This window comes from Camellia sinensis, chromosome 5 (assembly GCF_055761805.1).
Source record: "Camellia sinensis isolate YWXY chromosome 5, ASM5576180v1, whole genome shotgun sequence".
NCBI lineage: Eukaryota > Viridiplantae > Streptophyta > Magnoliopsida > Ericales > Theaceae > Camellia > Camellia sinensis.
The window spans coordinates 100,874,725-100,887,559 of record NC_138965.1 but is presented as its reverse complement, the minus strand read 5'-3'; the positions used below and the strand labels follow the sequence as shown (position 1 = coordinate 100,887,559).

At 39.1% G+C, this 12,835-nt stretch overlaps 1 protein-coding gene across 1 annotated transcript; it reads left to right on the top strand.

The window, feature by feature from the left end:
• Window positions 1-1,697: 1,697 nt before the first annotated feature.
• Window positions 1,698-3,451, top strand: LOC145791562 (uncharacterized). Its single transcript, XM_082871926.1, has 4 exons — window positions 1,698-2,079; window positions 2,243-2,331; window positions 2,404-2,631; window positions 2,981-3,451. The coding sequence occupies exons 1-4, from the start codon at window positions 1,698-1,700 to the stop codon at window positions 3,449-3,451; spliced, it is 1,170 nt and encodes a 389-aa protein (XP_082728052.1).
• Window positions 3,452-12,835: the final 9,384 nt, after the last annotated feature.

Below are 12,835 nucleotides of genomic sequence, written 5' to 3'. Positions count from 1 at the left end.
TACTTTCAAAAAAATTGGGGGTTATGGGGGGAGGTGGTTATTTTGGATGGTAATACCTGCTCTCCTAAGTCATTTCGTTGTGGGAGGCTCAAAATAGTCACTGGTGTTATGGACCCCATTAGCACAAGTTTAAACCTAGAATGCAAAGGTAGAATCTACCCCATTAGAGTTTATAAAGAGCAAAACACAAAAGATGCAGTTTTCAGCTTCAAAGGAATCACTACCAATGGGACCGAGGAAGATGGGTGCTCCAAAGTTCATGGGTTACACCAGTCCTTTGCAGGTAACAATCTAGAGGTAGAAGGCGATGACAAAGCAGTTGAATTGGCTGGGGAATACGATGTGGCAAATGGGTCCATGGCATGTAGGCTGAAAAATAATGTTGAGCTGGAGGTTGGTGGTAATTGGAGTCATGCCTTAGAAGTAGAGGAGACTAAAGACTTGGGGGGAAATTCAAATGAATAAAATACTTATGTGGTAGAATCATCATTACAAGAGGCAAGCCTGCGGCAGAAGCATTGGTCCAATCTTATCAATCACTTAGGTAATGAGGCCCCTATAGTAGAACACAATTATGATGCTCAAAAAGCTGAGTTAGTCCTTTCAGTAGTGGATGGTCAGATCCTAACTCCAGGTTTTATTAAGAGCTTAAGTGAGCCAACCAGGAATAAACCTGGTATTTGCTTGGAGGTAGATTTAGGCACTGATCAATCTGGGTTACAGCCCACTGGGGCAGTCCATGGCAGTGTCCAGCCCATTAGATCTAAGGACTTTGTTCCTAATACATCTACTAAAAGACTTGAGTGTGGACCCTCAGATGTGGGCTCCCATTCTAAAGATAGTATTTCCTTCAATCCCTTACTCTCAGTATCTATCAACACTCGTATAAAGAAAGGCAAAAGGAAAGGCAACAAAAATCCCTTGTTCATTGGTAGACTCTCAGGAATTGCTAGAAGATTTGGTCAAAAAGGTAGTGGAACCAGTAAAGGCTCTATGGTAAGATCCGGTGCTGCCACCATTTCAAACCACATATCAAAGGGGTTGGAAGGCCTGAAAAGAGAAGAAATATTAAAAAAGATTTATTTGAAAGGAAAATTGACTTGGTATTGTTTCAGGAAACAAAAAAAAAATCAAGTATAACTAACTTGATGGTGAAAAGCATTTGGCCTAGAGATAGCTTTGAGTTCATGGTTGTGGATGCAGATGGGCTGGCAGGGGGCCTTTTATGCATCTGGGACCCTAATGTCTTTCAACTTTCAGATTGTTGCAGCAACAGAAGTTTCATATTACTTTCAAGTAAACTACAAAACTCATTTGATTGTGTAATAGTAAACATCTATGCTCCCAATGATGTAGTAAGCCGAGGGAAATTGTGGGAAACACTGTTAATTCTGAAAAACTCCTTTCCTAAGCCCTGGTGCCTTGGTAGGGATTTCAATGAGATTAGAAATTTAAGGGAAAGAGTTGGAACATCAAGAAGGAATAGGGGCATGAAAGGGTTCAATGAATTCATAGATAAGTGTGAAGTGGTAGATGTGCAAATGATATCGATAAAATATGCATGGTGCAATGTTCTAGAGGGGAACAAATAGAGTAGGATTGATAGATTCCTTATTAATCCAAAGTGGATGGAGAGATACAAATTCAAACTTTGGGGTCTTCCAAGAGTAGTATCTGTCCATTGTCCTATTATACTCATGGAGAATGAGAGGGATTGGGGGCTTAAACCATTCAAGTTTTTGAATGCTTGGCTTTTGCACCCTAATTTTGCTTCTTTTATGGGGAAGACTTGGCAAGAATATCAATGTTTTGAGTCTACTGGCTCTATTCTACAAAGAAAGTTATATAATCTGAAGATGGCATTGAAAAAATGGAGCAAGGAGGTGTATGACAATGTAGCTTCTAAACTTGAAAAGTCTGAATATAAACTCAATGAGCTGGATCTGATAGCTGAATCCAGGCCTTTGGAGGAGGAGGAACTGAAGTTAAAAAGGGAGACTAGAAACGAAATGTGGAGGCTGAGCAGGAAGTTGGAATGGGAATGGCTTCAAAAATCAAGACTTGACTGGAATCTGAAAGGTGATAGAAATACAACATGTTATGGCTACCAACAGACAAAATAGGAATACACTAAACTCCATCACAAAAGGGGTCTTAGTTCTTGAAGAACCAAGTCAAATTAAGAATGAGGTGTGGGCCCATTTTTCAAAGCACTTCACAGAAGATTGGTTAATCAGACCAGGGCTTATTGGGGACTTCAAAAGTGTAAGGCTCAGTGACTCATTCCAAGGGCTTGAAGAAGAGTTTACTGAAATGGAGATATGGGCAGCGGTTAGAGATTGTAATGGGAATAAAGCACCAGGGCCAAATGGTTTCAACCTGATGTTCTTTCAAACAAATTAGGAGGTTATTGAGGAATTACTCAACTTTATGAAGGAATTTCATGTAAATGGAAGATTAACCTCAAGTCTGAATAGCACCTTCATCTCTCTCATTCCAAAGAAAGATAAAGCCATCACTTTGAATGAGTTTAGGCCTATTAGTTTGGTTGGAGCAATCTACAAACTTCTTTCAAAAGTCCTTGCTTCAAGACTAAAAAAGAGTCTTGCCTATGATTATAGGAGATACACAGTCAGCTTTTTGAGGTGAAAGGAATATCCTTGATAGTATTCTGATTGCAAATGAGGTGGTGGATAGCCGGTCCAAGTCTAAGAAAAAAGGGCTGCTATTTAAGTTAGATTTTGTTAAGGCTTTTGACTCCATTAATTGGGGCTTTTTATTCTCCATGCTAGCAAATTTTGAATTTGGTGTAAAATGGATTTCATGGATAAAAGAATGTGTCCCTACTACAAGACTCTCAGTTCTGGTTAATGGCTTACCAACCATGGAATTTAGACCTCAAAAAGGCCTTAGGAAAGGTGATCCTCTTTCACCTTTCCTGTTTGTTTTGATCGCAGAAGCATTGAATATCCTACTGTAGAGAGCTAGAGATCTGAGATTGTTAAAAGGGGCTGTCATTGGAACCAATCGTGTAGTGATCTCCCATCTCCAATTTGCAGATGGCTCTTTACTATTCTGTGAAGCTGAGTTATCAAAAGTCCTCGGTTTGAAGCGGATTCTTAGGTGTTTTGAAATAGCTTCAAGGTTTAAAATCAATTACCTTAAAAGCGTGCTTTGTGGGATTGGTCTCTCTGATCCAGATCTTCATGAGTTTGCCCTCTTACTTAACTGCAAGTCTCAGAGATTGCCATTAAATTATTTAGGCTTGCCTTTGGGTGCTAGCCCTAGGAGGAGGAAGACTTGGAAACCAATTATTGACAAATTCAAAATGAGACTTGCTGGGTGGAAAATGAGATTCCTCTCTTTTGCAGGAAGATTAACATTGGTGAAGGCAATGCTATCTAGTCTACCTGTGTATTTTATGTCTTGTTCAAACTACCTGAAGGAATAGCTAAGGAGCTAGACAAAATTCAAGCTTCATTCTTATGGGGGGGCTCAGAACTGAAGAGGAAAATTCATTTGGTGAAATGGTCAGAAGTCACTAAAAGTACTAAGCAAGGTGGGCTAGGCATAAGAAGAATTAGAGATGTGAATGTGTGCTTATTTCTCAAATGGTGGTGGAGATTTGCTTCGGAACATGACTCATTATGGAAGAAGGTTATCTGCAGTAAATACAGATTCCTTGGAGGAGAATGGTTGCCTCATCTTAACTCAGGCATTATCTTATCTAGACTTTGGAGTGATGTTGTATCAGTAGTTGAGCAGAATATATCATTACTCACATTCTATGTTTCCCACTTACAATTAAGAGTGAGCAATTATTGTAGAATAAAATTCTGCTTGACAAATGGTGTGGAGATATCTCATTTAAAGCTGAATTCCCAAGGCTTTTTCGGTTCTCTAATGATAAGGAGTCTATTAGGGACCTTGTGGAGATCATAGGCAATTCTTACACCTGCCCACTTATTTTCAGGAGACCCCTATTTGGATGGGAAAAAGAGGAGCTACTCAGACTTAAAGGTTTGTTATGTGCAACACCTGCATTTAATCTTCAGGTCAATGATTTGGCGATTTGGTCTACTGCTAAATCAGGTCAGTCCCTTGTATCTGTTTTCTATAACAACACTAACCTTGCTTTTGGAGACAATGCCAGCTTCAGTAGATGGGTGTGGATCAATTATCTTCCTCCCAAAGTGCAATTCTTTGGCTAGCTTGCATGGAAAAATAAGGTCAAAACATTAGTATTCCTGCAGCAGTTAGGAATTTTGGACAGGGACTCTTCTATCCTATGTACTTTTTGCAAGACATAGCAAGAATCAATTGAACATGTACTGATTTTCTGCCCCATGGTATGGAGAGTTTGGTCTGGGTTGCTGCAATGATGGGGGGTAGTTTAGGTGGTTCTTGGGCCTATACAAGGTCTGATTCAGTGGTGGCAGGGCACTATTGTAGAAAAGAAGAAATGAGGATTTGTAGAGCAATACCTACGGTGACTTCATGGTCCTTGTGGAAACGCAGAAATGAGTGTCTCTTCCAAGGCTCAAATCTCCAGCTTCAGGAGCTTCATGAACTCATTATCACAAGATTAGCCTTCTGGTATAAAGCTGCAACCAAGAGGTTTCAATATTCAATTAATGATTTCCTTTTCAACTTTCCACAAATCAGATATTGCTTAGGTGAAAGGTCCTAACAGTTTTTATGTATAATTGAGCCCAATTGTTGTCAATTCTGATTTGGAGGCTAGTTCTGTGGGTACTATTCTTCTCAGTAGCAGCTTTTATTGGTTTATCTACATTTGTTCTTCCTCAGGTCATCTGCATTGGTTTATCTGCATTTGTTCTTCCACAGATCTGCAGGTTATTTGCATCATCAGATGATCAGGTTTATCTTGGTGAAATTCTGCTGCATGTCTTGGTTGTAAGCTCTGTTCTGGTGCAAGTCTTGGACTTCTGTTGGTGTTATGCTTTGTTGGTGTTATGTTCTGTGTTATATTCTGATGATCTGTTGCTTTGTTTGTTGGTTTCTCACCAACTGGAGCTTTGGAGCTACAAGCTCCAAGCTCCTCTTTATTGATATCCTTCTCATATTTTGTATGCCCTCATTAATAAAGATCTCTTTTGCCGTTCAAAAAAAAAAAAAGGTGGTGGTTGGAGGTTAGTGTCAGCATGAGTGGTTAGAGATCATCAGTGACGGTGGCTGAAAGTGAAAATCGTCGGATGTGGTGGCTGGTGATGTTGATGAGCGGTGGGTGATGGTTGAAAAAGGTAGGAGAAGGAGGAAGGAATGAAAAATTATTCTCTAACAAATGAAATCAACATTTTATTAATTACAAGAATTTTATAAATTTAGTAAATTGTTTATAATTTCTAAAAAATGAAAATATATATCAAATAAGTTTTTGTTTATTGTTTTTAAATTTTTTGTTAATATAAATTAAAAATAATAAATATAAATGTTACTAAACTGGCATGGGCCGATACCTCATATTTACAGTTTGTAAAAAAATTGTTTTTTTATGTTATTCCTTGTGAAAGAGTTTGGGACTAAGGACATCATTTGGAACCATACAAGTTCTATTTTGGTTTTTGGTTTGTTTGTTTGTTTTTGTTATGAATCTTTTGGTAGATTGAAGGAGGATAGTGGAGGGTGTTGAAACATGACTTTCTCACACAGTTTGTTTTCAGTTTAATTAGTAGGTTGGAGGAGAGGAGAGAGGTGTTGAATAAATGACTTATTAATGAGGTACAAATGTTTTGGTAATTGATGGATATTCTTTCCATTCAATTATATATTATTATTATTTCGAAATAATTTTTTATGATTAATAGCATTTTTCTAAAATCATCATGGATTATGTTAGAATTTTGAGACATAAATTTCACAGACAATACAATAATTGTTATTGTTTTAAAATATGAGAACAAAAGAATGATGATTTTGTGATCTAATTTATTGGTGCTCTTTTTTATTATTATTATTTATGTTTGATCTACATTTAAAAAAAAAAAATTAAATATAGTAATGAAAGGAGCATATAGCATAACTCCTATGAGATTTGTGGAAGAAATACATCATCAAGCTACTCATATATAATTCTTGACCGAGATCCAACACTGTTAAATATGCTTTTATACGCTAGGCGACCATTTTTGATTCATAATATTTTATTTTGTAATGTAAATGCGTGAATTAAGATATCACAGCTACCGGTTGTGACGATAAATAGATCGTGAAGGTGATTAATAATGTTTGTTTGGTGGTATTTTTTTAATTTTTTTTTTTTTGCAGTAATACCTCTCTCTGTAAATGTTTTCTCCTCTTTTCATGGTGGTTTTTTGTCTCCCTGTGTGGAGGTTTACTTTTCGCCTTATGTGGAGATTCGTATCCTCCCTGCGTGGAAGTTTATTTTTCACCCTATGTGGAGACTCGTATCCTTCCTGCGTGGAGATTCTCTTTATCCATTTTGAGATCTATTTTGTACTTCAATATACTTTAATTGATAACTTATTATTGAATGTACAATATATTAAGTCTTGTATTTTCCATTAAAAAAAAACTACCAGCAATAACAATGTCTGCAATCCTGCAGACAGTGATCAACTTGTTACCAATAAGCCAAAAAAACCTATACAAAACCAAGTTTTCTAAGCCTTAATTATGATCTCAAACATGAAACACATTTTAACCTAGTTCATTGTATTTACAATATGAGTTGAAAACTTTATCCTATTCTTTCAAATATGTTACTGTGATCTTGACAATTTGTTCAACAGATACTTTTCTTTTGTTTTGTTTTGTATTTTTTATTTTTGTGTAGATATCATCAGGTGTGCAAAAAAAAAAAAAAAAGGAAAAAAAAACTATCAAACTGTCAAATTGCACCAACTCGAATTGATTCAAATCAACCCATGTGGTTTGAGAAGGTGAACTAGTTTGGTAGGATTGTATGGGTTAGATGATAAAAATTGGCGGGTTAATTGGCATGCAAGTTAAAGTTTAGAACATGACTCTAACACAGATTCAGGTAAACAAGTACACAACAGATTAGTGATAGATCTAGGTGGTTGGAAACCGGTGATGTATAGGCGAGGAAAACATGTACGGAGGAGCGAGAAGAGTGTCAGAAGGACTGCTGCTATCTACGCAATTTTTGTTGATAACATTCCATGGTCCATGCGTCCAAAGGATCTACATTCCTTGTTTGGAAAGTTTGGGGTTGTCAGTGATGTGTTCATTCCAAATAAGATTAGGAAAGCCACAAAGACAAGATTTGGCTTTGTCAAATACGATTCTCGTGTTGCAGCGTCTATGGCAATCCAAAAGGCAAATGGATTGTGGTGTTATGATAAGGCTTTGAAGGACAAGGAAGCAGAGTTCGGGAAAGATCCAACGGGAAGAACCAAAAATTCAGTTCAAGCAGATACTCATGGAGGTAGGAAAAGAAAAGAAGTCAGAAGCATCATAACGAATATGGGGAAGCCAAGATTACGGAAGGAAGGGTACAAGTCTTATGCTGACGTTGTGCACAATGGACCACACAAGAAATATAGGGACCACACAATTGTTGCTCATGAATGGAGGAATTGGTGGCTTTATGATAGCCTCATGGTGAAGTTGAAGAACTATTATGCGTTCTCAGAATTTCAGAAAATGGTTCTTGATAAAGGGTTAAAAGAAGTCATAGTAAGGAGGGGGGAGAGGCTGTCGTTTCCTTTAGCTCACCGACGCACTTAAAGGAGAATCAAGTTTTACTCAAAGAATGCTTTCAGGAGTGGTACGAATCTGTATCAGAGTGGAGTAAGGGTGGCCATGTGGAGTAGGAACGAGGAGTTTGGCTTTGTTATTACTGAGTGCCTCTTAATCTCTGGAGTACTGATACATTTACAAAATTTGGCAAAATTTGGGGGGAGGCACTTAAGATTGATGACGAAACGTCTAATGAAACCTCCTTTAGGTGTGGAAGAATCAAAGTCGCTACAAAATCCATGGATTCCATCAATACAGTCATTCAGGTATGTTGTGGGGATAGAAATTATCCAGTACGAGTTTGCAAGGAGTAAGTTATGGTCTCTAAAGTGGTAAATGTGGCCTACAAGTGTACCTTGCACGACTATTCCAGTTCAAACAAGATGGAAAGCCTGTTCGGTAGACATGGTAACGACTTAAAAGCTGGTTTTGTAGAAGTGGATGGTGTGGAGATAAATGACGTGGCAGTTGTGGATGATGTGGCAAGCTTACAAAGGTCTGAGGTGGCGATGATTCTGGCTAATGCTGGAGAGAATGAGAAAGACGGCTCCTATCCCTCTATAGTGAGGGAATTTGAAAGTAACTGCTTGGGAAACATAAAGGTGGCAGAGGCCTGCAAAATTCAGAAAGTTGAGGAGACACCATCTCCTATCCAAAGGAGTAAGGAAGTTGGAGAATGTGAAAGGGTGGAGAGGGTTACCACGTCTGGGTTTATGAAAAGCCTAAGTGGGAATAGGTGTGACAAGCCTGGAATAAATATCCAGATTCTGTTGGATAAGACCCAATTAGTTAATGGAGAGCCTAATCCCAATTCTACACTACCAGTAATGGACCATACTCATAAACTTAGTAAGGGTATTCAGGCCCAAGTGGGAACGTCTTTATTATATTCTAAATCTCAGCCCACAACTGCTTTAGGGATAATTATGGGGGAGTCCAGCCAGGCCCAACGCCAAAATAGCAAGATCATTAAGTCTAAGAAAATTGTTGTTCTAGAAAAAGGAAGCAGGCGAGGAAGGTTTGTTCGAAAATGAGGTAAAGGAGTAAGGGGTGGTGGGTCGTTAACTAAGAATAATTGGCAAAAAGGACCTGTGTTCAGAGTGGCAACATCAGTCTTTTCTCGTTCAAGCTCGATTGGACAAAGCTCATCCAGAGTTATGCGTATAATAGAGGAGGCCCAAGAAACTGTAAAAGTGGGCAAAGAGTTGGGAATTGATTTTAATGGAAATGATGAAGAAGCCTTGGAAAGAATTGTCGAGCTCGAAGAGGATGATAAGGCGAAGGTTGCACAGGGAAATGATGGTGTTTGTCACTGAATAGCATTATTAGGAGGTATTAGTGTTTTCTAATATTTTAATGAAGCTCTTGTCTTGGAACTAGGGTGTTCGTCACTAAACTAGGGTGTTCGTCATTGCATTTTAATAGCATGATGGTGTTCGTCATTGAACTAGGGTTTCACTACGCACGCAGCGGTTTCAAATAACCTATCGGGTAAGCAACCTGTCCTAGTTTGGAATGGTCACTACGGATTCCGAATATGAACTAGGTCGAATGGTCAAAAGGGTGCCCCGGTAAAACCAAGGTTTGTGTTCCCATACTGGCAAAGCCCACAACCGGTCAGCCTTATGGTCATGCCTTGACAAGACAAGCCTCCGGCAAACCGTTCAGGAATAGCAGATGGCAAACACAGTGTCCTAGGCACACCAATGCAAATGCAATGCAAAGAAACACATAAGTGTAGTCAAAACAAGATATCATGAATTCGAGTCAAGTTCTCTAAGTTCCCCAGCAGAGTCGCCAGAAACTGTAGACGTCCCCGAACGCCCCGAGAGGATGAGTCCCGTTCTGTTCATTTCGACTCACTACAAGTTCGGACTTTCAAATTGTCACGGTTCTAAATCTGAACCAAATAGTCCAAATCCGACAAATCGTTTTGAGAAAACAGATTTTAAAAGAAGTGCCAAACATAGACTACTTTGCCAAATACAGAGTCGCCACCTAAATGTTTTATTTTGAGAAAATTTAGGAAACCCTGACTCGTTGCCTGAGGCCACGTGTCCGTCATCACCAAAGTTGCCTCGGCTCGGAAACTTGGGTACGATTGGGGAAGGTCACTTCGTGAGCAACCCCGCTCGCCCGATCAAAGATCGGCCTCTACTAACCATGATATCTAGTTTTGAAAACATTATGCATTCTTATTCCGTTTATTAGCCTAAATTTACTATATGATGCACACAACATACAAGTATAGACTGGATCGCCTGAATTGGAACGAAACATCTCATATTTGTTTTGAAAACGGTTTGTTACTCGCAAGTAGGCTAAAATGTGGATTTGCCAACCTTAGGTGGGCTTAGAAAAACATGATTTTGCCACTATCTAGTGGGCTTAAAACTCACAATCAATGCATTTATTCCAATTCAAATAATCTAACCTTCACCCACAGGCATTCAGGCAGTTATATTACATAAGCATATAGCTTCATGGTAAGCATGCTATCATGGCAGCCATTCACATGCATGCAAGGATGCTAAAACATAAAACTTACCGAGTACTCCAAGCCAAAACAGAAGCTAATTAGAAATCCATGCATGATCCTAACTATACAGAAAATTCCTAATGCAACACATGCAAACATGCAACTATAGAAGGCTCGGCTATTCTAAAGATGGCATGCGAAATGCTATAACTAACAAGTATTCAACTTGGAATTGAGATACAAATGCAGTTAGTATGATGCACCGAGCCCGGTGCATGCAAGACAGGTGAATGAATGTAAACATGCTATCATACTGTATGCTAATTGAAACATGCCCAAATCTAACCATCATAAGCTGATAAATAAAAAGGAGAAAGACGTGGGGTTGGAAGACATACATTACACACACGCACACTTATTACAACATTGCCCTCGCGCAGAGGGTCCGAATAAATAATACAGTCCCAAATGAATAAATAATACAGTCCCGAATAAATACAGAATCCTAATTAATTAACAAATTAATCTAGGAAAGCAGTAAATTGGCACGCAAATCCATGGACCGCCTCAGCTCTGTTCCAAATGATGAATGATGCATGCTCGGGTTGCCTTGCGCGGAAATCCCTTGCGATGCCTCGGTTTGCCTCTGTTTACAATTATTCTTGGGATGCGTGCCAGGCTCCGGAAGGTTGCTGATTTCTGATTTGCTGCAACAGAGAGCAACAAAAGGGCATGGCAAAGTATTTTCACATATGTATGCATGACTACTCTTCAGGCAATGTAGTCCTCGATCCTCGTGCCACCAATCACGCATCTCGATGCATGATGGCCGAGGAGTCGAATTGCATGACTCAATATGGAATGAATGCACATGAAAACACAACAGGGCCTAGACTCCATCATGGATAATTCGAAGTGTCGGCGACAGGGAATTGAGACACGTTCCGTCACTCAGAGTACGAAACGTCCCTCATTTCCCGTGCTTGGGCTAACTCCTATCCCAAGCACTATGCAATATGCATGATATGCATGAATGCAATCCTAACAAACAACCTAGCATACGCAATGCTATGAAATGACATACACACAATGCACGATGTAACGAGGCATACACAATACTCTAACATACGACCTTGCATACGTAATGCTATGAAATGAAATAGCATACACAATGCATAATGGACTTACACTAATATGAGTGAACCTCAGCCACACTCACATCAATAGCCATTAATTGAAAATGAGACTCTCGAAATGCGTGCACGCATGCACGCAAACCGAGGACCGAACCTAAGGCATAACATGTAACTCTAACAAGGCATGGTAGAGGATGCAAGATGGAATGCAAACTCACAAATTCCAGCACTGAAATATGATGCTAAGAAGCCCCGAAACATGGAAAAATGGCACCCGATGCATGAGATGAAACCCGAAACTCGAAACTAGGCACATGGAATGACTTATAGCTATACAAAGCATGCATTATTTGATCATGAAGCATGAAGATAGAGCCAAGGCAGTCCCAAAACATGAACATTTCCAGTTCAAAGCATGGCCAAAAGATGCTAGCATGGTGGACAAAATAGCATGCAATCTTGACTAGCAATCATGGTTTACATGGCAAGTATATGAAGCAAATGTAATCTCACCAAACCAGCAAAAATCAGTGAATAAAACATGTGAAAATAGGCCTGAATAACCACTGATATGCAACCATGGTATGCAAAAACAATGAGTTACTTTGGAGGGCCGTGCAAGGAGTTATTAAGCACATGCAAGGTAGACATTTAGCATGGCATAACCAACTATGAAAATCAAATATGGTAGTCTTAGAACTCACCAAATTGACCCTGGAAAGTGACTTCAAAGCATGCAAGATAGGGTCTCTTTGGAAGGCCAAAAATGACCACGAAACAAGACAAGGTGAGAGGGGGGTCACCCCCCTCAGATTTGGAGGCTCAAAACAGTGTGCTAGCCACTGAAAATCCACTGGATTTCAGTGGCTAGAAGGCCAAACCAAGCATGCAACAAGAGCTTAGGTGTAAGGCTCAAAATAAGGGACAATCAAGCATACAAGGAAGCATATGACCTCAAATAAGAAAATGCCCTTAATAAACATGAAGATGATGTCAAAAGGAGACTCTTTTCATTTTTTAACAAATCTCAAAAGTGAACACAAATAGGGCTAATCTATTATGCAAAAATGGCCCTAAAAGAGAGATTAGAGACAAGGGACAGCAGCTGGCCCCAAACAGAGGAGAGCCCTTCAACAAAGTTGAAGAGGGGCTCAAAACTAGGCACTTTACAGTTTATATCAAGTCTCAAAAATAAACACAAGTGAGGCTAAAACAACATGCAAGAAAAAGGGCTAAGAGAGGGATAAAGAGACAAGTGGTAGCATCTGGCCTCAAACAGAGGACATCCCTTCAACAAAGTTGAAGAGGGCCTCACAAAAAGACATTTTATAGTTTATAACCAAATCCAAAACAGCTCACAAATAAGACTAAAATACCATGCAAAAATAGGCCTAAAAGAGATATTAAACACAAAGGGTATGGAGAAGACCTCAAAAAGAAAAAAGTCCTTGATCAAACATGAAGATGAGCTCAA